The 27,389-nt window shown below is 40.0% G+C and overlaps 1 protein-coding gene across 6 annotated transcripts; it reads right to left on the bottom strand.

The window, feature by feature from the left end:
• Positions 1-715: 715 nt before the first annotated feature.
• LOC106749951 (restin homolog) lies at positions 716-25,266 on the bottom strand. Of its 6 annotated transcripts, XM_014629926.1 has the most exons (22): positions 25,113-25,266; positions 24,504-24,641; positions 19,711-19,779; positions 18,156-18,308; positions 17,836-18,024; positions 16,738-16,942; positions 13,313-13,550; positions 11,675-11,719; positions 9,707-9,847; positions 8,874-9,038; positions 8,140-8,160; positions 6,882-7,062; positions 5,919-6,587; positions 4,963-5,081; positions 4,582-4,894; positions 4,165-4,316; positions 2,400-4,042; positions 2,172-2,262; positions 1,908-1,935; positions 1,661-1,835; positions 1,408-1,589; positions 716-1,066 (listed from the first exon to the last, which is right to left on the bottom strand). In XM_014629926.1, exons 2-22 carry the CDS (start codon positions 24,613-24,615, stop codon positions 1,020-1,022), a joined length of 4,938 nt encoding a protein of 1,645 aa, XP_014485412.1. In that variant the 5' UTR covers positions 24,616-24,641; positions 25,113-25,266; the 3' UTR covers positions 716-1,019. The 6 variants fall into 6 exon arrangements, with proteins under 6 accessions (XP_014485412.1, XP_014485413.1, XP_014485414.1 ...); XM_014629927.1 differs by lacking the exon at positions 8,140-8,160; XM_014629928.1 differs by lacking the exon at positions 11,675-11,719.
• Between the last annotated feature and the right edge of the window lie 2,123 nt (positions 25,267-27,389).

Genomic DNA, 27,389 nt, shown 5'->3' with positions numbered 1-27,389 from the left:
AAGGCAGAAGATATAGTAGAAGATATAGTAAATTTAGAAATAAGGTATCAATTTATAATTTTAATATCGTCTTTATTTTTCCTCGCAGCGCTTTCTTTCCAGAAATAACACCACTTGTCGGAGGGTTTATGTTGCTTCAAGTAAGTAGAACCATCATTGAAGATTCTATTTCTTTTACAGCTGCTGCGGAAGATTCCGTTTATTTTTATCTACAAAGCATTATCTGCGACTCCTAGGCATCAAATGTCATGACAATATAATTAATTTAGAAAATATATAAGTTTTGATCCTAAGTTTCGTAGCGAAAAGACAATAGCAGGTCACTATATTCGTAAAAGTCGACATTAAGCGCTAAACGTTTTTGACGTATGCATTGCTAGTTCTTTTCTTTGCCTGTTAGAGGAAGACTGTAAAATTGAAAGCCGTATATGTTGCATTCAAATTAGAAGCGCCAATTAATCAACGAGATCTTATGCAGTAAACTGCGCTTTTATCAGTCGGCATTACAGGAACTATGTTTTTTAAAGCCGCACAAAACGCGGAAAATAAATATTAAATAGAGTTAACATGTTAATTCGAGTACCTAGTATATACAAAATTACACATAATTTGTCTCGACGTTAAAAAACGGGTATTAAAGCTGGAAAATAAACGTATGTTCCCTCCAAATGAATTTTTAAACAGAAAACGATTATTATTATTATCAAATTCTATCAAAAACCGATTAATGTTTAACCCGACTGTATAACAAGAGAACAAATTGTACGACGATAACAGAATTTCTCGAATCTTAATAAAGGACATATCAATGTGAAAGTCACGTCGTTTGAAGGGAACATAAATTTTTATAATGTATTGGGAAGTTTTATAGGTATACCCGTCCTATGCGGGAAGACTTATTCGGATCGAATTGAAAAGTTCGCCATACAAAAATATACTCTGTAAAGTCTAACAGATCTCTTTACAGCTACGGGACATCTGGCAAGCAATGGAACGAGTCTACGGACAGTAACGTAACGTTAAAATGTTTCGGTGTCGTCGCAATCGCGCGTGTCGTGCCCAAACACTGCAATCAACGAAAATGAAAGTATTAGTGGTAATTGTTGATAAAATTTTCGAGAAGATACAAAAATTGAGATTGAAATTAAGTACAAGAGAGATTAATAACATCTCAATCAAATATATCTATAACGACATGACATAGTCAAATTTATTTTTAATTAAAATTACAACTTATTTTCAATTTAAACTCGAATAACAATGAAATAGAAATTAAAGTTAAAAGAATGCTGACTTCGATTATAACTTGATAAATTGATATCTTCAGAACATTTTCGAATAAAAAAATTATATATTTTATTTTTTAGTTAATTTAACGATTATATATAAACGGTGGGTCTGTCTTACTCTCACAGTTTTCGCAGTACGGTCTTTCTACCGGTTGTTTCTTCGACAATTTCGGCATTTTCTCGGTGCTCTCTGAGAAATCTTGAGCCTGCCGGGGACAGTCTTCCGTTTCATGCAAATCGAACTGATCACAAATATCACAGAACATACGAGGCACCGCCATTCGCTTGTCCAAAGTGCTTCTGTCGAACAAACTTCAAATTATTATCCATAATTTAAAAAAGAAACTATATTTCATAAATAAAGCGCGTACCGATTATAATCGTCGGCTTCGTTCGAGGGAACTCCCATTTCGAGGACCTCGATTTTACACAGCAGAGTCTCATTCTTACGTTGCATATCTACTATCACGGAGTTCAGAAAGTCTATTTGACTCTTAGTTGTGTCGTTTTCTTCCTGCAGTTTTGCGACGTCAATATCCTTTGTAACTAAAAGAATAAATCGATGTTAAATCGCCATTGTTGATTTTTTTATTGTCACAATAATTGCGAGTGACGTACCGATATGCTGTTTTATGTCTTCTGTGGCCTAGAATGCAGATTAATAATTCCTTACTTTATTATATATACAATATATTATTATAGTGTGTGTGTGTGTGTGCTCCTGTGCGTGTGTGTGCGCGTGTGCGCGCGCGCGCATATGCATATTATTATCATAGTAATATAACGGAATTATATATATAATTCTGTTATATCACTATATATATATGTATTAAAGTAAGGTAAGGCAATATATATATTATTTGGAGAAAAAATTATACTCACGTCATAAGTATTCTTCATATTTTCATGCGTCAATTTCAATTGATTTGTCGCTTCTAACCATTTTGCAGTAACTTGTTTATTTTCTTTTTCTCTGTAAAATATATGGATATTCAATAAAACATAATTAAAAAAAAATAACTAACATATTAATATCATCTTTTCTTCCTGTCATAAAACCATGTCCAATGTATTTAAGACATTGTACACTACTACTATAAATATACTTACAGTCGACTCAGCTCGTCCAAGAGCCGCGTCTCCTCCACTTTGGCGACATTCAACTTTTCCACGAGGTTTTGTACATTCTTGTCTACTTCCTTCTCATTATACTCCATAGTTCTCGCCAACTCCGCTGACTTCGTCTCTTGTTCTCTCAGTCTTTTCTCCAACGTGTACACCGTGCTCTGTAGCTCGTTGATCCGCTTGCTCGTGCCACTCAACTCGCTCTGTTTCTGTTTGATTTCTTCATTGCGCGACTGTTGTTCCGCCTTCGCTCTCTCCACTTGCGCATCCTCCAAAGCCTTCACCTGGGCTCGCAGATCGTCGATAGCAGCTTCTTTTTCACTCTGATCAGCCGCTTTCTTGTTAATAATGTCCTGCGATCGTCGTAGCTTTTCTTCGAGTTCGTCATTTAGCTTGTTAGCTTTTTCGATCTCCTTCCGTTGCACTGCTACCTCGGATTCCAACGTATTCCGCAGTTTTAATATTTCCTCCGTTCTGGAGGCGTTCAATTCCTTCATTCTAACTTCCGTCTCGATTAACAGTTTGTCCTTCTTCTGCAGTTCTCCCCGTGTACTCGACAGCTGCGTCTCCAAAAAATTCGTAGAATCTTCTAAAGCTGCCTTAGCCTTCGTTAATTCGTTTACTACGCTTTGTTGCTGCGTGATCGATTCTCGTGCGTCCTTCAGTTCGTTACTGCTACGCGTTCGCTCCTCCCCTATGGAGGAGACCGTGGTGTTCAATTCGGCTATTTGTGCGATACATTTCTCTATTTCCGCTCTGGCCTTCGACACCTCGTTCGTCTTGGCTCCGATCGTCTGTTCGGCGCTCTTCAACTGATTCTTCAACTCCTTCACAGTACTAGTTGCGCTGTTCAACGACGCGGTTAAATTCTTATCGGACGCTTCCTTATCGGTAGCCAAAGCATCGTTCGTCTTTCGCAATTCCAACAATTTATTCTCCGCGTCCTGCAGCTTGGAATCTTTTTCCCGAAGCAAGTCCTCTAATTTTAATGTATTCTCAGATACGACGTTCAGTTTCTCTGTCAGTTCCTCGATGGTCCATCGATTCGCGCTCTGGTCAGCCTCCAACTTTCCCTTCGACTTTTGCAAATTCTTCATTTCATCCTGAAATTTCGACAATTCGGCCGACAAGTCGGCGATCTTTTTCCGTAGCGAGGACGCCTCTTCTTCGTGGAATCTTTGCCCGGTTTCGCACCGACCACGAAGAGCGGCGATTTCCTCTTCGCTGCACGTCAATCGTTCCAAGAGACTGGCGATCTCGCGAGACCTCTCCGCCAAACTCATCTTGACGCATTCGCCTTCGTCCACTTTCGCCAACAACTCGCTCTCCTTTCGCTCGAACTGGCGAATCTTCTCGACGTAATCGGCGTTCGATCTCTTCGCGTCACTCATCTGCGACTCCAGACTTGACTTTTCCGAGCGCAATTGGTCCATCAACGCCGCGCTTTTATTCATCTCCAGCTCAGCGCTCGACAGTTTCCCTTGCATCAACTTCAACATGTTCTCCGTTTGGAAGATCTTCTCGCGAGCTTCGTCCAGCTCCTTCTTTCGCTGCAGATCCTCGTTGTACCTTGAGAGCTGCTCCGACGAGTCCGCGGCACTGCTGATCACACTAGCTATGTCGGACTCCTGTTCACGTACCGGTAAGAATATTTCGATTCCAATATGAGAATAGATAACGAAGACATAACGAGGGTAACATGAAAATCGAAATCCGCGGTACTAGGAAACTGAATGATCTTTATACTGACCAATTTTTCCTTCTGCGACAAGAGTTGTGATATTTTCTCTTCCGTCTTCGCAACCTGCTGATTCAAAGATTGCGCGTTGGATTCGAATACGCGAAGCTCGCTCTCCAAATTCGTTTTCGTTTGCTCGGACAGCGTGAGGGCGTCTTGTAACTCTAATGGGCACAATGAACGCTGCGTTAAATTATGAATAAACGCATCTTTTTTTCCCGAAAATTTTCCGACGTAATTTTTACAGAATTCTATCATAATTAATTAATTTGTTCTCTTTTGTATTTATATTCAGATTGTTTATTTTTGTATTATTTCCTACGTCCCATAATTCGCTCTGTACATCGAAGGATTTTATTCCGAAGGGTTGAATTGTTCCGTTCAATAAATAAATAATTTTGTGAAAGATAATTCATGTTTGACTTTTACCTGAGGTCTTCTCGAGCAAATGCTTTATCTCCTCGTCTTTGCTTGCAATAATCGCCTTCAGATCGGCAATATCTTTCTTCAACTTGACAAGCATCAGGGTCTTCTGAACGACATCCGCGTTTATCTCGTCGATGTACTTGACTTTGTCGTTAATTTGGGATTCGAAACGCTTGGTTATCTCCTGTATCTGCGCCATAGTGGCGTGACGCAGCTCCGCGAGTTCCTTGTCTTTCACCTTCAGCTCTTCGTTCAATTTATTCAGCTGCGCAGTGGACTGCTCCTCCGAAGCGACCAGGCTGGCCAGATCTTGTTCCTGCGGCCACAACGTGGACGGGAAGAAATCGTAAGTGTTACATCGTACAGGAAGAAAAGGATGCTTACCAGCTTCTGTTTCTCCTGAATTATTCGGACATTCTCATCGTTCTTGGACTTGTAGTCTTCGATCTGTCTCGAGAGCACGTTGTTATTTTCCTCGGCTAGTTTCAACTTCGCGCTTAATTCTGCGAAACAATAAAATCTATGAAGGTTTCATCATGAGATCCTTTTCGAGATTTTGAATACAAATATCTTGCATAATAAAACAATTCTTATGATATACAAATTTCTATTTTCACATAATTTTATTTCAAGAAGTGAAACCAGATCAATAAGAATCAACGTAAATATTTGGTTGCGATATATTTATGACAATAATAATAATGAATGGCAAAATATTTTTCTCTGTTGGGTCAAACTTGAATTACTAATGATTGAATTACACATGAATTATGTGACACTTATAGTTTCCTTGTATATAGTTTCCTTATGACTTCACTGAAGAGAGTCGTAATCACGACTGAAACGTTTGAATACAATTTAATATTTATTTATTTATTTACAGAAAATGTGCCATTAATACAATGCTTTTAAAATACAAAAAAATTTTTTTAAATACATAGAAAATAGAAAAATAGTATAAAATTCAGAAAAAGAAAATAAAGAGTATAATAAATATAATAATGTGTTAAATTTAAGATGAGTCTAAGTTGAGGTAACCAATAATGTCATTCTTGAAGGAAGAAAGTGACATATATGAAAAAAATCAATGGTAATATTAAAATTAGCGAGTAAAAAAATCGATTCAGTGGTTTACATTGCCCATAAAATGTTCGGTGCAGTCCGACACAGAAAGGAGGATAGTATCTAAGAGATCTTACGGAAATGTTAAATTTAATCGGAGCAATATTGTCACAAATATATCTCATCGCAACCAGATACTTGCATTGGCCTAGTTTTACTTCTCGATTGTAAACCAGAGAGCAATGTATATAATTTGATTTTATTTCCGCAAAACGAACCTTCCAACTTTCGCAGAGCGTTGGCCAGTTCCTCGTTCTTTTTTTCACAGAGCTCCCGTTGAACGGATAATTCGTTCAACAGTGTCTCGGTCTCGGACGCTTTCTGACTGAGTTGCAACGTGACCTCCTCGATTTTCGAGTCCTTCGCGTGCAACTGTAGCTTGAACGACTCTGAAAGTTCACGCATATACTTAACGTTCTCGGCCTTCAGGCCCTCGAGAGCGTTCCGCTGTTCTAACAGCCTCTTGGACTCGTTCTCCAGATCCTCGGTCTTTACCTTTATCAACCGATCTCTCTCCTCGATCCTACGTCGGTACTCGGACAACAACGAGTCCTTCTCACTCACGCTCTCTCGCTCGATCCTCTCGATTGTCTCCTTCGATTTCCGCAACTCTTCGTTCAACGAGCTTGTGCTCCTCTCGAATTCCAGCTTCATGTTCTCCAACAGGGTCTCCCTGTCTTGCAAGCTTTTTTTGGCGGCTTCCAGTTCTTTCCCTAGATGGGACCCGGACTCCTCGTGCGTCGTGCTCTCTCGTTGTGCTTCATTCAGTACGACTTCCAATCCCCTGATGCGCCCCACGCACTCGTCCACAAGGCTCGACTTCTCTTGCAATTCCTTCTCAAGGCTGCCCTTTATTTCTTCCAGGCTTTGATTGCGACTCTCGAGATCTAAAAACACGCTCTAATCAAGGCTGAACTTCACGAAACGGGCGATTAAAGAAGATATTAGCGGTGAGCCTTCGATTATCTCGTCTGCTTTCGGCATACTATAAAATAATTGAAATCCGAACTCTCAAATTCTTAAAAGAATGCTTAAAATGTCGTCGGACATTTCATTTCTAAACGCCCTTCACATCTGCTGATCCATCGTTGTTTTGAAATTGCCTAGTTTATTAGATCCTGTCTAGGATCTACTTCGCCTAATAGCAGTGGGTCTAGTTTAGTCTCTAGTCGTTTGGTTACCTCGTAGCTGAGAATTCTGCGAGCTCGTCACGTTGTTGATCTCGTTACGAAGCCGAGTCAGTTCTTCTTCAGCTTCGAAGAGCTTGATATTGTCGCGTTCCAACTGAACGACGCGCTCCCGCTCCTCTGAGAGTTTTTTTTCGAGTTCCCTGATCCTGCTTTCATTTACAGTATTTATGACCTAGTGATAAGGGGGCAGCCGTTTAGTCGGTAGGTACGAGATCGTGTCCGTATAGCGTGTCCGTTTCAAGCGTTAATTTACAACTAAATATTCAAAAGAAACTTAATCAACGCCTTTCTTGAGCAAAAATCATTTTGCTTAAACAAATTTGCCGAGCGATCTAAGCATAAATCTCGTGATATTAAAACGACATTTAACCGACATTTAAAAAATTTTTAATATAATTATGACGAGATAACGGTGTATTAACACTTGAAACCATATATTAAAGAGACAAGAAGCACACACTGGGATACGCGAAGCCTGTGATTGTTTGATCGTACGAATTGTGCGAAACAGACATTGTTTAATTGAACAACGAACAAGAAAAAAAGAGATTAAAAAAGAAAAGAAGTTATACGCGTGCCCAATTTGTGTAAGAGGTATATATATTATTCAATCTCTCAACGCTCGAATGTATACAAAGGTATGATACAAGCAAATGAATAAATAATATAAAATTAGTGGTTTGCGATCGAATAAATAAATAATTTCGTACAAAGGAGGCGACAAAAAATACAATGCATGTAAATAAACAAATAATAAATAAATAATAACAAACGAGCGTATAACGCCTGTGAATTATACCAATATATCTGTACGTGTGTATATATAAAGCATATTTCTTTTTTAATTACGCAACAGCAAAGCGTTTTAAATATTAACTGTTAATTCCAGCTTCTCTATGTGCAATTTAAATTTGCAAATTGACGAAAACGCGTGATTAAAAAAACACTAACGAAATTTCTACATTATAATATGAGAAATGTTCGACATTACTCGATCCGAGACGACCGAAAGACGTCGCCCCGGTCATAATTCAATGGAATTTAGCGTTAGTTGAGTTTGGCAAAGTTGCGGCCGACAAAGTTAGCGGGCAGCGAAGTTAGCGTTTCGCGCGTTTTAGTATACACGTCAGGCGGCTCTTTGATAGAACTGCGACGAAATACAAAACGACATGGCTAGAGCGATGACTAGGCAAGCGGTGCCGAAATACTGCGTCAATCCTTCCACGGGCCCAAACCTTCGGATACTCACACATTGCTCAGATCTCTCTTTCTGAAAATAAACGATAAGTTGGCCAGATTAACCGAGGGGAAACTGAACTGCGCTCTCTCCTCTCCCTAAAAACGCCACTTTCGTCATCCCGACATCACTCGACGAAGGCTCGATGAGCGTGTTAGAATTCGGAAAATCGTAAGTAACTTCGCCGAGTGCAAACTCCGACGCGTTACGAGAGTATCGATTTGCCGAGACACCGAATCCGGCGCAAGATGACTTTAGTGAAAAAATCACCGAGACAAGATGTACAGTACAGCCAAGCGCATGTTGTAATTTACATCACCCGCCACCGTTAATCCCCGCGTGTGTATATTCAATTGCGAATTTCACGTGGAAAGTACGATGACGACACTCGTCGAGCGAGCGTGTCGTACGAAATCTTAAATAGAAGATTTATGACTAATTTGACTTTGAATTTATGACTAATTAGAATTATGACTAAATATTACAGCCAAAGTGTGTATCTTTGAAAAAAAAAATCAGAGTAAGGTAACCAAAATTGAATACTTTAATATTATCACTTTTTATTGGAACACTCGGGACATACACGTCCCGTGAGATTTTCTCTCCGGAAAGACAAATTCCACAAATTCATGGATAAATATAAGTATACTTACCGGTTCTCTCAGAGTATAATTTTCACCATACTAGCCATTTGTCGTAATTGATAAATGATTATGCATTCGAATGTGCATCGTTGATACACGTACCTGTATGTCGTCCTTATTCACGGACTCTTCTTCGAAACGAAACAGAAGGTCCTCGCATTTCCGCTTTTCCTCTTCCAACTGCACCACCAACGTGCCCTTCTCACCGAGGAGCTTGGTAACGGTAGTCTCCGTCTCGTTGATCTTTTGTTGCACTTCCTCGCGATACTAAATATTGATAGTAAAAATGATGAAAAATAAAAACCAAGAAAGGGATCTCAAAACAAACCGGGACGAGAAACCTTAAAAAGTTACGGAATCAAACTATTTGATTTGTCGCGTTCGTAGACGCGTAAAAAATCTACGAAATCCTAGAAAAAGCTGGAGGTCGTTTATAATTTGTTACGTTTTATATCCTCGTTTTATATCCCCGAACGCGCAACTTGCTCAACAGTCGATTGCAAACGCGAGCTTCGTCCCTGTTTGTAAAAAAAATATATATAGTTACAGTTTCGAAAACCAGTTTTCCCAATTTTTCCGTGAATTTTTTTGGTTTCCCAAAGATACAAAAATTGATTTAGAAAAATTTCCGCGTGTTCGGATAAAATCTGTTTAATAAAAACAATGTTTATTCATCTCTATAAAGAAACTATAATTTTAAAGACTCAGAAAACTGTTTTGTTTTCTTTACAATTTTTCCACGGGAGAAAACTGCGCAAGAAATAAAAAAAAACGAAACGAAAAAATAGAAAAAAAATAGTTTTATATAAAGAAACAAAAATCATCTACGGAAATGGGAGAAAAACGATATTTTGCCGAAACTTCAAAATTGTAAAAAAAAGAAATCGATCTATCTCCATAATGCGACCCAATGTGTCACAAAGATGTCTACTTGCCTTTTCATATTCTTGCTTGATCGACAATGCCGACTGCTCCGCTTGATCAGCTTGATTTGCCGCTTTCGTGACTCTCTCACGTTCCAGATCCCGCTCCTTCCGCAAGAAATCTATCTCCTGCTGCTTCTCCTTCAAAACCTCCTAAAAGCACGAGCCAGGTTCTAACTCGAGATCACGATGCTGAGAGAGATCTTACGCGAAGGATCAAGCGAGCAAAGCAATTTTCGTTATATGGATTTTTCACGAAATTAATGAATGAACTAAAGCGCTAAACGCTTATTAATCTCTCATTTGAGCATTAATACCATCGAATGATTTCGTTGACATCATGGTTTAAATCTAATCGAGATTAATTCAACGGAATTGACCAATCGCATTGATCAATTCAGCTAATTCGCCAACGATTAGTCAATACCATTGAGTTAATCGTTATTTAGATTTTAACCATCCCGAGTCGAAGTTTTGATGCTATTCTGACGCTCTTAAGGACTGTTTGTACTTACTTAGTCTATAGACTATTAAAATCCTATTTTAACGATATTGACACTTTTTAACTTCTTTCTTGAACTTTTCTACAGATTGAATTTTAATGCTACTTTCAATAACTTAAAACAGCGAAAATGGAAATTTAAGACATCATCAAGTCCAAGTAAAGTAAGGGTTATATTATACTAAAATATAAAATTGAAATTGAACCTATTACTATCTTAGCTCCTGCTGTATTGTAGAATTAAAAATTTTTAAGTTTTGGGCCAAAATTTTGACTCGGAATGGTGAAACCGGACATAAGAGCCGCGAAAGTTGCAAGTATCAACGTAAGTTGTGAAGAGGGGAGGGCAGAAAATTAAAGCGTCGTCGTCCGCAGCCGATCGAGTTCGCCGTTCGCGATTGTTTACTCGTGCTGCGTTCCATTATGTAACAGCTCAGCCGAGCCGAGCATTCTCGTCGACAAGTTTTTAATCGATGCGAGGTATATAGACACGCAGAGGCGACGTGTTTTGGCGCGGCCTAACAACGAGCGATTAGCAATACAAATCGCGCAGTCAACATTTTGCATCGCATTACCAACTCTCCGACGAGAATTTGATTAATCAACTCGGTGATGCCGGTCATCGATTGTCCTCCGACGCGTAGATCAGTTCTCGAGAAAGAGAAAAATCCTCGAGATAAATTTATCGAGAAACGTGGAATACGTCATTCTCTCAGGCGATATCGCGGAATATAAGGATATGTCTGCGTTATATCGAAATTCACAATTGTTATCGTGCGCATGTCGTCGAATAAATACACGAAATTTCGAAAAGCTTTACGTATTTAGTCGACGAACTCATAACTACCATATGAAAAGTTTTATGTATTTATCCGATGAATTCGTAGCTATCGAAACATGCATTCATTCACGAACTCGTGTCGTTTGCGCCCAAGTGTTCGACCGTCAACATGATGTATTTTAAAAAAAAAGGAAGACGCAAAACGGCGACACAGAAATACCTACCTAAAGACTACATTAACAAAGAGATCACGAGGAGAAAGAGAGAGAAAGAGGACTTTAGGATTTTATTAACATTACATACACACATAAGTCGACTATATATATAGTATACATACATATATATATATATATATATATATATATATACTACAAGCTCCGGCGACAATATATATTACAAGCTCCGGCGACAATAAATTATAACACGGCGAATAAATAAATAAAACGCAAAAGTGTGCGAGAGATCGCGCTCGCACGAGCCACGCTAATTATATCCTAATTAACGTACCGCCACGGTGCGCCAGTTAATCTATGTCTACGCGTGTTCTATACGACGAGGTATTTCGTGTGCTTCACGAGGACAATTGCGGACGAGACGAGAGGAAAGACAGCAGTGAGGAGGAGAAATCGGCGAACGCACTTCTTAATCGGCCGCATTAACGAGTCGATCGGGAGGTAGAGAATGATTATGGTCTCACCTGCAGTGAACCTCGTGCAGGTATCGGCGTGCGCATGCCAGGCTTCTGGAATATCGGATGCAACGGATGAAACAAAAAAAAGTAATACATATATATGTGTAGAAAAAAAGAGAATAGGATCATGCAGAGACTTTGCGACCTTAAAAAGAACAACGATTAACCATAGCGATTAACACATTAATCGCTAATCTGTGTGATCACACGCAACATAATCGCAAGGCAATTGCGTTGGCGCGCAACTTAATCGCGTTACAATATTTACCTCGCTAATTGGACGGAACGAAATGGGCTGCCTAAGAAGCGGCGAGCGATTACTACCAATAATTTATAGCAACATTGACCCTCGAGCAACGCACCGGGCGGGAAGAGAACTCCAGGTCGCGAGCGAGGAGGAGAGATCGAGTCCGTGTTAGATATGTGCGCGAAGTATACGAAGGAAAAACCCGATTACTGCAACAAGGATTAGGTGAAAACTCGACAACGAGAAATAGAAAATCGGTGACAAGTTATGATATTTCTGTTACCGTGACTGAGAACATTCGTCTGAATACATTGGCTGTATTAACACTATGCCGTCCGGTGGCACCACGTTGGTGTCATGCGCAAAACTATCGGGCAAATGCCGGTGGCACCACGTTGGTATCATGCGATTTATGATCTTCCGAGGACCTCGAAAAACCGCCGGCGACAAGCGAAATGATCTGAGTCAGTCCTACCGGCGTCAAACAAAAGAATCCCGATTAGACGTGCGGACGGCATAGTGTTAAAATTTGATTGAAACAACTGAGAGCGATTGACTGAGCAGAAACCTCTTACACGGCAGAAAGAAATTAGCTGTCCACATGATATACAACTATTAATTTAGTTATGAGACCTAGTTTTCAGTTGTAGGAGCTAAAAACTAGATACAAGGACAAAAAGAATTAATTAAATTAATCTACATTCAGTTGTATAATATGGACAGTTCATTTTTTTTATTTTTACCCATGAAATCTTAGTTTTTAGCTGCGGGAGCTACTTTCTCTCTTTCCGTGTACATGAAACTTTCCGTTCTTACACTGAGAGAAAAATATAATTTTTTTCGAGAACAACAATATCCTTTTTTATTTTAACCGCAAAAATAGTAGTAGCGACATGCACGTAAGATTATTGTCATTAACACTATAGTAACATTTATTAGAAAAATAGTTATCTCGACTATTTTTGTAGTTGAAATGAAAAAAGGATATTGTTGTCTCCGAAAATAACTATATTTTTCTCTCAGTGTACAACAGCGAGTTTTCGTCCGTTGCCCAGACAACGAAAAATTCAGTTATACCAACGGAATTGTTTTTTTTCCGCGTGAAACATTCTCGCGCCGCCTGTCCTTTTCCTCGTTCTGACGAATTCCCTCCTCGTTCCCGCTTCCTAGATAAATCGAACAAGATCGGACGATCGCGGAGACAATCCTCGCGGAGTGAGAAGATTTCGAGGGTCAACCGCCGTCGTCAGCATCAATATCCACGAGAACAACAATAAGATCTACACACAGCTACGTAACAATCAACAAACGCGAGGGCAGGGGGAAGAGCGAATGACGGGGAGACGCTGAGCGGTGTTCCGCGTTCCTCTCCCTCATTCCGGCATGGTGAACCTTACCCTCGCGGTGGTACTGCTCGCGGTGCTGCTGGCGGTCGTCCTCGCGGCGACGTTGCTGGCGATGCTCGACGTGAGAGAAGCGAGCGACTCGCGCGAGCCGCTCTTCTTCAGGCTGGCGTTGAGGGCAGCGCCGGTTGGCTTGTGCACCACGCACGTGGATTGCCGCTTGTTGGACGGAGACCTGCTGACCTTGTGCACGGGCGCGAACAGGCCGTACTTGGGCGAGCACTCGAAGTATCTGGATCAACGGGTGGGTTAGTTCCGTGGCTCTCGTTCTCACGGGAGCGCGGTCTCCGGGATCCCGAGGGCCGGTCATGCAAACTATGTCGCGACGCATCCCGGTCGTTCGAGGCGTTTATCGAGCAGCGGAGGGTGGATATCGTGTATGCGCCCACCGAGGATCGCGGAATCGAGGCTGGGCGGATTCTTGAAACGTTCGCAACGCCCTGAACAGACGAAGACAGGGTTGGCCGAGAAATTCCAGTAGGCGGGAAAAACCATGGTAAATTTTGACTTTTACATGGAGAAAAAAATTTTGTTGAATTAACGTGAGGGGATCAAACGCGTTTTTGTTAAAGGGGACAGAATTTCCGGTTCGAAATATCGGTTTGGGTAAAAACCAAATTCGGTTCGTAAGAATGAGAAATTCTGTTTCCTTCAGCTAAAACGCGTTCGTTCATTTTGTCATGTTAATTCAACCAAACTTTTTTCTCAGTGTCCCGAACATTATCCAATGGAATAAACTGGCAAAAACTATAAAAACTATGTAACATTAAAATATATTAGGTGTTCCGATTAATTTTGAGGGCTCACTGTAGATGGCTATAGCTACAAATCTATTAGAGACATTTTGAAAGTTGGTACGTCATTTCAAAGCTTGGACATTTCTATAAATCATTTGACACAGGTCCTGTGTATTCGTAAACATAACCGTACTGTTTAGTGCGATTGAAAATGAAACGTGATAAGGAACATTTTCGTCATCTATTATTTTACTGCTTTGATTCGAAAAAAAACGGCTGCCAAAGCTCACCGATTCATCTCAGAAACTTCTTCTGAGTCTGCTCCATCAGTTAAAACGTGCGAATACTAGTATCGACGATTTAAAAGTGGTAATTTCGATTTGAAAGACAAAGAACGTTCAGGTCAACCGTAAAAGTTCGAAGATACCGAATTACAGGCATTGTTGGATAAAAACTCAGCTCAAACGCTTAAAGAATTAGCTAAAATATTAAATGTTGGTAAATTAACTGTTTCTGATCGTTTAAACGCATTGGGGAAAATTAAAAAAAAAGGCAAATGGATTCCACACGAATTGTCTGAATTGGCAATTCAAAATTGTTTAACCATTTGCACTTCATTGCTTCCTCGTCACAAAAAAAGCAGTTTTTGTATCAAATTATAACTGGCGATGAAAAAAGTATATATACTATCATAATCCTAAGCGTAAAAAATCGAGGGTAAATCCCGGCCAACCGTCGACATCGACTCCGAAACGCAACATCCACGGAAGTAAAATTTTGTTGTGCAGTTGGAACATAAAAAGTGTCATATATTATGAGCTGCTGAAACCGAATTAAACAATCACTGCTGAGCGTTATCAACAACAATTAATCAATTTGAATCGTGCTTTGAACCAGAAACGCCCAATAACAGCTCTAAGAAAATGCAAAGTGATTTTGTTGCACGACAATGCTTGATCACGCGTTGCAAAAGCAGTTAAATATACGTTATCGGCATTTCGTTGAGAAATTTTACCACATGCCGCCAGACTGTTCTCCTTCAGATTATTACTTATTTCGATCGATGCAACACAGTTTTGCTGACCAGCACTTCAAAACATATGATGAAATATAAAAGTGGCTCGATGAATGGATTGTTTCGAAAAACGAACATTTCTTTTACCGCGTAATCCACTTATTGCCAGAAAAGTGGGAAAAAGTTGTAACTAGCGGTGAAAAATATTTTGAATAAAATATAATTCAACGTCTCTCTAAAATAAACGTGTTTTTTTGCAAAAAATCCCTCAAAACTAACCGGAACACGTAATATATTCTTATAATTTTATGCAAAAAGATATTTCTGCTTTAATTAGTAAATCATACTAGTCACTATGATTTAAAAGAAAAACAAAACTATAATAATAGTCGTTTTTTAATTCAAAGTGATATGTAAAATACATTTTTAAGATAAAAACTTTAGAAACATAAATGTCAATAAATTTTATATTAGTTTTTAGTTCAACGTGAGAAAATAATAGCAGAATTAAAAATTTGTATCAATATATATCTAGTTCGTGTTTACGTTTATTTTAACCTTATCACGCTTTTGAAGATGCTGTTTCAGTCGTAGAATTTTTGCGCTTACTATATTATTTCACAAGCAATACATTACTGTTTATTAGCGTCATCAACAGAACAGGATACAAAATAAGTCCACACAATGTCCAAAATCTTCCTCCAATTGTATTTTTCAAATTACTCGTGTTAACTCCAATTGTATTTTTAAAATTACTCATATTAATTGATTACTTCACTAGTAAACGATAAACGTATAAGGTAAAAGTACAAATGCCTGGACGCGTACCTAACTGTGGACATTCTTGTTGTTTTGGTCTTTAAATACGAATATTTAATTTTTAAACATAAAATATTTGCATATATTCAATATATGTATATATATGTATTCTATATTAAAAGTTTTAATATTCTGATTTAAAGACCAAAACAACAAGAATGTCCTGAGTTAGGTGTGTGTCCTGGCACTGGTACTTCTACCTTAATAGTTCTACATTAATATAGCTGCATCGAAAGATTCATAGAAAGTATGAACATATAAATGTGCACTTTTCATTTGATTTTTACGTGCAGATTCTTGCGCACAGCATAGCTAAGACTATAGGGCGCTTTGGGCTGTGAATTAGAATATCGATGAAAAAGTTTCCTATTTATTTTAACGTTTTTAAAAAAAGACCAGTTTTTGCCGGGTTTTTTTTCCGGAAAATACCGGTTTTACCACTGACACTGAACTTTATGCGAAAAATCTGGAATTTTGCCAACCCTGGACGGTCAGGATAACCGAAAACGAAAGATCTTCCAATTCGATCTTCCATCATGCCAAGAGCGATTCGAGGAGGATGCGAGGAGGGAACAAAATCTGCTCGACGCGCAAGTCTAACTTTGCGAAGTGACGATCGTCCGGATTCATCTCCCGGCACGAGCGTTTTTTTCCCGCTGAGAAAGAAAGAGTCTCTGCGAACGACCTTCGAGAATCGCGCGATTCTCTTTTCCCGGCGACATCCGCCGACTGCATTAGCGGAAGCGTGCGATTGCATCAAACGATCATCGCGAGTGCTCGATGAGAAGGCGAGGGAGACGAACTTTCGACGTCGGAGGCTCGTGACGGGGGGGATGAATGATGCACACCTTTTGTCGTTGACGGAGCCGTCATTCTTGCCGACCGGCTCATCCAATTCCACGCCGCACCACTCACCCGGGGCGAATTCCGTGGTGCCCAGGTACCTGAGTACGCCAGTTTTGCTGCCCTGGCTCGACGAGACTATCACCCGGTCACCTATCTTCAGGTCACTCCTCTGCGACACCGTCGACGACAGACTAGTTGTGGATGTGTCTGCGTTCACAATTTTCAGCGCGGACAGCACGATCAGTATAACGTACGAGACGCCAAGAGCGAATGGAACATCGAGCAAACTCTTCGTATTCCACGCGACGGCTACGTTACTTCTCGAGCGTTATTTTCTATGATAACGGTGACGATATCTTCCGCCTACCTTCGGACTGTGTACCCCGCCGACGAGGTTAAATCTTCGCGTCTCTATGAGTTTGACATTTATTCAATATCGATCTTTATACGTGAGTACGTTTATTCGACGATGAACCCGTTACTCGCGGAATTGGTTCACTACCTCGGCGTCAAGTCATGCCGCGGCTTCATCTCGGCATACCGCGTGCCGCCAGAATAGAATTGCTTCCATGCTGCATGCTGACCGAAAATTGAATTACTTCGTCGCCCGTTTGTATAGGGTCGCGTGGATCTCTATTTCGGCCGGGCGGTAGCGTTTTCTCCAAGCACTATCGCGATACCATAATTGAAATAAATAATCACTATCGCTACACTTACTGCTCGATAAGCATCTAACATACACACAACTACGGTTGGCTACCATTGACCCCTTCACCCTCGCATTTTTCCTGTCCGGTGATACTGAAGAAACGTTTGATATCCGGAAAATGTATCTCAAAAGAAATGCGTATTAATAGTTTCGATGAAAGAAAATGATAATTTTTAAGACAAAAGGCAACACTGATTAAATATTTCTCAATTCGATACCGTCACTGAGATGACTGCGTCTGAATGAAATGTCTCGTGTATCAGCGAAAGAAAGGAACGAGAAGAGAGGAGCGAAAGGGTACTGAGAAACTAAATCAAACTCGTGGATGGCGTGCGTGCAGCTAACTGAGAGATCTATGGACGTGGCGAGTATCTCTTGCAGCGATCCTTACTCAGAGACTGCGACATGGACTTGCTGAAGAGGCTTCGAGTATTGTCAGGCGGCGTGGTCGGCGTGGTCCTCGGCGAAATGATCGAATCGCTCAGCGGCGTTCTCGTGAGTCTGGTGAGCCTCGAGAAGATCCCTCTTTTTGGCTCACACTGGAAGTATCGACTACCAGCCACCGAGCCATCGTTCTTCCCTGAAGTGCAAGTTCGTGCCTTCACTCCCTCCGAATGATTATCGCGGTTCTCTCTCACGAACATTTCCGCCGCAGAACTCTCCTCCTCGGATCGGCTAAGATCCTCGGAACGGTTCTGGGACGTTCCTTACCGATGGCCTCATCCAGGACGACTCCTGCCCAGTCGCCGGGCGCGAACTTGGTCTCGCCGATGTAGGCGATCGTGCCGGGTTTCGTGCCGCCGACCCATACCCGGTCTCCTATCTTAAAGCTGTCTGTGTCCTCGGTTAGTACGACGCTAGTATCTGCGCGGGATCGAAGAGGATTCACCGTGAGACGTGGTCGAACCATCGACGACCGATATGTCGCCCGGCTGGGCGAATTTATCACGGAAGGATTTCTATTTTCGACGACGAATGGCGCACTTAATCACGCGAATACGCGGTTTATGCACATACACACACACTGCGTATTCTGTCTGCGATTATGGTACGTTCGGTATGTAACGTTATTACACGTCACTACAGATGTACTACTGCTATGTTACTGCGAGATACACATGCAATACTACGTTACTATATACTACAATATTATGACTCGGCACAAAGTGAGAGTACGACGTGTTTCCTTAACACGAATGACAACAATCGCACATACTGTTACGAGCGCGGACGATACTCGCGGCAAAAGCTATAGCTCGTCGACATTCGTATTGCTGTCATACTTAACTTATTGTTGTGAGAGCAATTCAGTTCGGGGAGATTTTATATTCCGTCGTAGGAGAAAATCCGGTGGGACGAGTTGAAAAAAACTGTCAAGTTTCATTGGAACAAACTTTAGTTTGGCCAATACACAGAGAAAATTCCTTTGGATTTAGTATACGTGTTGGACTAGGATTTGTTTAATATAAAACGCATAACTTAATATTAAATATCATTTTGTTTGAATGAAAATATTGTTTCATTACAAATATGATAAACCATATTATTTAATGAAAAAAAAAAAAAAACAGTATTATTTATATAATGTAACGTATGATTTTTTGGTTTCTCATTTTTTTACGGAAAAAAAGTAAACATGGCAGATTTTAATCAAACACACGCGAATTTCTAAGTAAATTTTTGTATCCTTAGGAAAGAAACCGAAGAAAACCTGCGAAAATTTTGAGGAAAAACGGGTTTTTTCTCGAAATTTTAAAATTATATATTAAATATTGTTCCACTAGAACAAAGAAGCTCTTTAACATTCTTCTAACATAATGTTACTTTTTTCAAATCATTTATTATTTATGACAACTATTGTAATGTTTGGATGAAAATATAAAAGAAATGTACTATTTGACGTTACTTCTTTCAAATCATTTATTACTTATGATAACTATTGTAATGTTTAGATGAAAATATAAAAGAAATGTACTATTTGACGTAAAGATTTTGAGAATTTTGAAAAGAATTTTGTTTGCTCCGTTCCAAAAGATAAATCTTTCAATTAAGAAAATTTCATTAAATCAAAAGAAATTTTTTTCTCTGTGTTAACAGGCTGTTTCCGAATTTTCGTCCATTAATTACACATAACGTTGTGTAATTAACAGACGTAAAATATTATGCGTTACTTTCAAAATTCATTGCACTTGGCGACGCGAATCTCATAAGGAACTTTGCGAAACGGACGGTAAAACAGAAAACGTTACTTCGACGCCACGCTTACCTGATCCTCTTCGCAAACCAGCCTCGTTTATCTGACGGCCGTGCGATTCCCAGACGGGCTCCATCTGATCTGCCGTTGTCATGCAAAATAATGCAAATCATACAACGAGAACATACAAACAAACGAAAAGAGAAAATCGGAGCATGCTTCCGCGCGCAAGAGAAACGTATTTCTCTGTCGTGGTTGAAAGCGTATCGCCCTCGACAGTCTAGCACCGAGTCTCCGCCAATCTATCGTTCAACATGACATACCTGTGTGTCACCTCACATACTTCGTATCATAAAATCGTCCGTAACTAGTTGTAACTAGTCGACATAACGGATTCGCCTATAATACAGCGCGTCGTCGTCGAGAGCGCAATGTTGATTATAACCGAGTTAATTAGTAATTATTACGGGGCTGTTGAGANGAGAGAGAGAGAGAGAGAGAGAGAGAGAGAGAGAGAGAGAGAGAGAGCCGTCATTTGGCGTGAAACGGATCGGGGCTTGGTTCTAATTGCTGTTGCGATAATCGGCATCGGAAGTCGATCACAATCGGCCCAAGACAGGGAGTTATGTAAACGAGTCATTAATGGCGTCAGGGTGTGTTCAGATGACGCCGATAAGATCGGAACAATTTCTAGCGCAATCATGCGAGAGACGGACGGACGGACACGATCATACCTTCTTCAGAGCCTAATGAACTAACGAGTGCATCAACGCGAACACACACCGAGCAACGGGGGAAATACAAAGAAAGAAATGAGGAAAAAGGAAAGACATGTGTCGGCACGTCGCCAATCGCTGTCGTCGGGTATTTTCGTGCTGCGAAAAAACTCCGCAAAAGGAATCACCGCGGCACATGTCCGGGTATCGCAATTTGCGACTTAATTAATTATTTATGAGAATGCGAGTGGGCGGCGGCGGCGGCAACGGCGACGACGGCGGTCGCGGCGGCGATCGTAGTAGGTCGGTCGCGTGGGTCGGAACCTCTGTTCGACGAGATGAAATCGCGATTACATGTCCGCAACCGCGAGAAGCACATTGTATTGTACGGAGCACGTCTCCGGGGTCGACTTTATCGCGCGGCGCAATCTGCATTAATGCACCTTCGTTTTATGTGCACGACGCGATCGCTTTTAATAACAAATGATCAAGCGATCGGGATCAATCGCGCGGAGTCCCACGATATAGCGGAATAGTTGCGCGAGTGTGATAATAACGACATACTGAAGGAAAAAAGGTTACATTCAGGTAAATGTTTGCTAAGGAATATTGGAATACTTTACTTGTATTAAATAAATATTAATTAAATGTAGCACACAGAAAAAAATATTGTACTGCGAAGAAAAGCAATTATTCGATTATTTTCTTGATACAATATTAAAATATACATCACGCAATAATTTTTTTCGATAAAGCTCATAATATCTTCTTGGGAAGAGAAAACAAATTTCTTCTTTTGAGGAAATAATAATGCGCTTTTCTAATATCTGTGATGAATATATTTTAATACTAATAATCAAGAAAATATTCTTCGTTCAAGATAAACATTACTTAAAAGAAGAAAAATAAATCGAATCATTGCTTTTCTTCGTGCTATGAGTAATATTTTTCTGTGTGCACATTGAAAGACAAAGTACTACATGCAGGTAATATTTACTTAATTCGAACACAATAATTGCTCCAGTTTCTTAGCAAATATTTACCTGAATAGTAACTTTTTTTCTTTTAATATAATAATAACAACAACAACAAAAATAATTATTTGGGTAATTCTTAAATATGTTCGATCTTGATTTTGACATAAAAGCGGAGACATGAATTCTAACTTAGCGGATACTCCGGAATTGAAAGAAAATTAAATGACGAATCTTCATCGAGAGATACAGACTCGTTCCGCAACATTCGGTGTAAATTTCGTCGCTACGCAAATCCGTGCGCAACGCGATGACGACCTGCGATTGCAGACCAGTTGCGACGCGCAACGCGTACGCGCTCGATAATTTCCAATGACGGGACACACTGTACTTTTTAATTCGAGCGTATTAAACCTTGATTAATGTGTCTCCCGACGGGCACCGACGCGAACAATCGTGACGCCGCCATTCGTACGGTTGTTAATTCTGCGCGTTGGATATACGCATAATTGCAACATGTTTTTTCATCCGATATCGATACTTGATCTCTCGCAAATCGATTCGAATCGTATCGAATATTCTCGTTTCCGTCGGAATCTGTGATCTTCAACTATATCCGGCGGGATCTGAATCCCGCGTCAATGGGGTGTCAAGTACCCTGATCGGCATTCGATACGGTAATGTAATCCGCTGAAGTCATCAAATACGGGCACTTTGCTCTTTCGACTGTGCATATCTCGCATGTAAACAAGGTTAATAGCTTAAACTATAGAGAGGCGCGTCATCATTCGACCGACCTGCAATTCTCATCCCGCGGTGTAACGAGATTATGACGTAATGGAGCCTCGAATGCGTGACCGCGAACTCCTCAACGTCTTGTCGTTAATTATCATTTCGCGTCAATTAGCGATATGTTCGGCTTTATGAAAGCGGCTTCGTTTAAAGCCCGATGAAACGCCTCGAAAATAATCTCAAAAGTGAACGTGTACAACGTCAAGTCGTAATATACTTCATATGCGGCAATATCTTGTCATTCTTGACGTTTTAATAGTTTTAATACTAGGAATTAATAACAGGTTTTCTGTCTTCCTCTCTCTCTCTCTCTTTCTCTCTCCCTCTCTTTCTCTCTCCCTTGCTCCCTCCCTCCCTCCCGTTTCTTACGTCGGACTATAAAAAATCGAATGGGTGACCTTAAAACCGGCTCCGGTGGACATTTCGTATAAATACGCGAAGCGGCTAGAAATGAGTATAACTCACCGGTCGCCGTTCGTAAAATCGTTTATCTCTCCATATTTAGCTGATGGTGTCACAGTTACAGAACACCATCCCGATTACGTCAGTGCAAGGCGCCGCTAACGCAGCAATTCTTTGCCTTTTGATAACATTCACGACGCTAATGAACAGCGGAAAATCAGAGCTGATCAAAGAGAAACGCACGATAATTTCGGAGCAGTTGTTGCGATCTACTATGAGAATCGTAAAGTGATCAAATTCGTATTTTCACGTAAAATTTAAGAGAGAGAGAGAGAGAGAGAGAGAGGGAAAGGCATTTCTTGGTCTGTTCTTCTTAGCTAAATTGGTTGCATTAGTTCAAGAAATTTATACACATATTGAAACGTATGACATGTATGTGCGAGATTCTTACGCTTCAGTGTGTGTAAATTTCTTGAATAGCACAATAATTTCAGCTAAGAAGAGCAGACTAATTACCTGTGTCGGTAATTCCGAACGATTGACCGCGGATTCCGAAGAGAACAAATCGCCGGGCCTTGAATCTTCCGATCGGATTACGAAGTTCGAGACGATCGAAGGGACAAACGAATGATTATTCCATTCCGAGACGACCGTACAGGAGAGGATGAAGGGGGACGATAAAAGAGAAAGAACTCAGAGGGAGAGATGAAACACGGGATGAAATCGCGAGCGCAAGGTAAACAGCGGCTTGCATAATCGCAATGCGTCAGCCGATGAGAGCGCACGCGGTACGATTGTGCACGGACAAGGAAGGCGATGCAACAGCATCACACCAATAAGGCAAGATACGTGCCCTGGACGTGCGCGCGATAGTCATAAAGATGCATCGAAATTCGCAAAATAACGATGCGTCTTATTTTTAGCTCGCTCGCTCTTTTCGTGCTCAAAGTGATATCAAGTAGTAAATACGATATCGTGAGTATTGGACTGAAGAAAAAAAAAGAACAAGAGTATGGAAGAGTAATGAAGAAAAAAAGGGTAACAAAATTTTGGGTTTAACAATGTAAAACGGAGTATACGTTAAGTCGAACGTCCAAGATAAAATTGTTATAATTTGAATACCGTGATTCTTCAAATTTCTCTTTTTCTTTCTTCCGAATTAATTATTCAAAAAACATTCTTAATCGCTCGAACTACTTTCAGCGATTTACCGCCTAAATACATGATGTACTCTCAATCAATTATAAGATTAGTCAATTATAGATAATTATGTAGATTACAGCGAATTTTAGAGAAAAATTCGTTTCTTGCTTTTAATTTTCAAATTTTCTAAAAACATTTGCAAAACGCGCTATGTACTGTTGATATTTTATCCTTTCAATACAACTTGGCAGAGACAACGACTCTTCAATCTAAGATAATGAGAAATATTTACCCGGTTTCTCTGGCGGCCGATGCGTCGTCGCGAACGGTCGAGGAACGACTCGCGAGCAGTTCACGCGTAAAAGAGCACTCTCGTTCACGACGCGCTCGTGGGCGTGCACGTCTCTCTCTCTCTCTCTCTCTCTCTCTATCTATCTTTCCCTCCTTCTCTTTCTCCCCCTCTCTTTCATGTATGTGCAACACCGTGTGCAAGAAAAATTAATAACGCGTCGTCGTCCTCACAGTGTCTTCGCAGTGTGCATTCAAAGGGACGAACCACAAATAGTGTAAAAAACTCGGCCGTAAAAAGTATGTTACATTTTCTCTCTTAATGAGAATCCAACGAGTGTACATTGACCTATCCTTTCTTCTAAGATATCTTCTCTGTCAGAGATATCTTAATTTTTATATCTAGTGCCTACGACGTCATTAAATATAATCATATCTCTATATTACAAAAATAAAAATTATACAGAACAATACTAAAATATATAAAAGTACGACAAATGTACAGAATATATATGGAAGAATATGGTATATGCTATTGTGAAGGGCTCACTGGACACTGGTCTTGGTGAAGAAGGTGGGATAGCTGGTCTGGGCGGCATGGTGGAACATGGCCTGCCGATCTTTGAGGGTGGCCTCAGTCCTGATGGCTTTGGTTCTGTCATGTTTTACGGAATCACTGTCACACGGCCTGTAACAATAATAAGACGGTTAGTAAAGATCATAAATAATATATGAAATAATATATTAGGCATTTCATTGCACAGATGTAAAATTAAAATAAGCTGGAATTAAAAGAATTAAACACGTATATCGAGTTAGTTGATGATTTTCAAGACTGATCGATCTGATCTCGTAGAATATGTTATCGTTAACCTTCATAAGTTCATTATGTACAATCGTACATAGCAAGGTTATTGCGTGGGTAATTCTGCGAATATTGGCGAGTACTCGCGTGACACTACCGAATTGATGTGTATTTCGACGACGTTGTTACTCCGGACGAAGACGCGAACAGCGAGAATAATCGTGGCAAGCGACGAAATGTCATATAAGGTGAGAAAAATGACGAAATTGACGAGTGGCTAACCTTAAAATTCGCAATACATTCGCGAGTGCTCGCACATGAGCGAACGAAAGAATGCAGTAATTGAAACCGTACCTGGTCGAAAGACGACGAAGTCTGAGGAAACCAAACGATTAATGCATTTCATGCGCCACAATCGCAGAAATGCGACGCTGTAGTATTTACTGATAAGCACAACGAAAAACTTGCACAACTACTATCGGCGAAACGAATGACAACTGACCGAACATATAGCAGTCAGGTTTGCCAATCCACTGACAGGAAAATTCTCCAAATTGGTGAGTAAATTTAGTTCTCCACTAGAGGTTGCTGTTGGAGAATATTCGTACGCAGTGTAGCCATCTTAATAAGAATCCTATTAAGTCTGGTAGTTTTCGATAAGCAATTGTAGGAAAATTATTTGCACCGTAGTACGTAGGAAATCTAGTAGTTTTTAATCTCTGTGATCGTAGGGAAGGCAAAAAAAATCCTATCATTCGATTAAGTAAAGCGAAAAGCACAGATTTTGTCATAAAACATTACGTATAAAGCATTAAAAAATGAGCCAATGAGAATTTATAATTTTTATCACCAGGGTGGAAATAAAGAACTGATTGGCTCATTCTCTGAATTACTCAATTACTAATTTAGTAATGAAATCACACGGTGCGTAATAGAACTGCAGAATAGTGTTACGTCCACGATAGATAACTATATAGGGAAATTTGAATGTGGTAAAATCAGTGACTTACGTGGACGGTCAACAGAATGATGACTCTGCTTTTAGGTCACTCTGCTTTTCACCGAGTTTACCCTGGGTCTCCGGAATCTGGCGAAACGATCGATGAATCTGGTGAGAAGTCAGAGCCGCTCGTTCTCCTGCCTCGGTCTCGGATGTTTCGGCGCTGCGCGGAATGATGCGGTCCGCGATTACAATTTCGATTTCGCAACGTTCGAGAAATGAGGGGTAGACAAAAATACTTGTTACACAGTCGGATTTTACGACTAATATATTTCAAACTATATAAGTACAAAAGTACCAAAAACTAATTACGAGAAAAGAATCGCTTTCTCAACGAATGCGCGCGTTTTTATACGTTGTTTTGTCGCTGAGAGTCGTTTTCTGGTTGGCTGATGGAGTCGTAGAGATGGAAGAAATTCATTCCATCGGTATGATGTCACCGCGTCGGTCTTGAGTGGTGTTTGGATTTAGGTTTCATGCTCCTGTTTATGTAGCAGCAGGGTGCCTTATCGCATTGAGATTACGGTTTCTCTTGTCTATAGTTGATCCATCGATTTTAAGACTCTCTAACGACACGTCGTTTCTTTGGCGTTATAATTTTAATTACAATATTTAACATGCGCAAATATACATATGCGCACGTACTTACATCTAGTAACATAGGGATAAAATATCTATACCTGGTGAATATTTAACCTAATGATATCTGAAATCAGACAAGTCGGCCTCCGATCTATACTAATATATTATTAATATTTCAAAATAAGTCCGGACGTTACAATAGAGAGTGCGTCATAGTAGCAACTAATCAGCACTACTCCGCTTTTTCTATCACGCAAGTTTTGTGTGCTGATTGGTTGCTTCTATGACGCACTCTTTTTCCGCGGTTCTATTACGCACCGTGTAATTTCACCCTTATAAAATCTGTTCTTTTAATCTGAAATATCTCCACTAACGTGTAAAAAGTGTATATATTTATATAGCCTGTTCTTTTTAGCTGAACTGTTGAACAGGTGCAATAAATTGAAGTGAGAAAACATATACTTGCCTCGCTTCAACTTATTGCACTAGTTCAGCGGTGCAGTTAAAAAGAACAGGTCAATAATTATCCTAGGGTGCTATTCTGTACACTTCTAGCGACAACTAATGGCTAGGGAATGTGTTGTTGCGCGGATATAACATACAACAAAAAAGCTGTGTAACGGCATTTAAGCTTGTTCTACAATACGTCGTATATCGTTGTCGGAAGCAGTCGATGGTTCAATGAAGAGAACTCACTTTCGAAAAATAAATCATCTCATTGGACGATCGGCTGCGTTCCGACATCCGACTCTGGCATACGTAGACCAGACATTACCGATCCGATAGTTGTCGGACGTGTACAGAATACAGCCCTTGAGATGTAAGAAATATATATATATATATATATATATATGATTATAGTACTATATATAGTACTATATATACAGAAATATATATATATATATTTCATATATATATATATATATATATGATTACAGTACTCAAGAAGGAAGCCCAGAGTCATATACTGAGAGAGAGAAAGAGAGAGAGAGAGAGAGAGACAGAGAGAAAAGGAAATCAAGTTTTCGTTTAAAATATGTGATGTTTAA

This window comes from Dinoponera quadriceps, unplaced genomic scaffold (assembly GCF_001313825.1).
Source record: "Dinoponera quadriceps isolate SergipeBrazil2010 unplaced genomic scaffold, ASM131382v1 scaffold4683, whole genome shotgun sequence".
Taxonomy (NCBI): Eukaryota; Metazoa; Arthropoda; class Insecta; order Hymenoptera; family Formicidae; genus Dinoponera; species Dinoponera quadriceps.
This window is presented reverse-complemented; position numbering and strand designations above follow the sequence as displayed.

Coding starts and splice junctions, on each gene's coding strand:
- LOC106749951 (XM_014629926.1), bottom strand. CDS start 24,615: ATGACAGAACCAAAGCCATCAGGACTGAGGCCACCCTCAAAGATCGGC. Junction 11,720..13,312: donor CGAGCAGTACCACCGCGAGG/GTAAGGTTCACC, acceptor CCGATATTCCAG/AAGCCTGGCATGCGCACGCC. Junction 2,263..2,399: donor TTGGACGAGCTGAGTCGACT/GTAAGTATATTT, acceptor TATATTTTACAG/AGAAAAAGAAAATAAACAAG.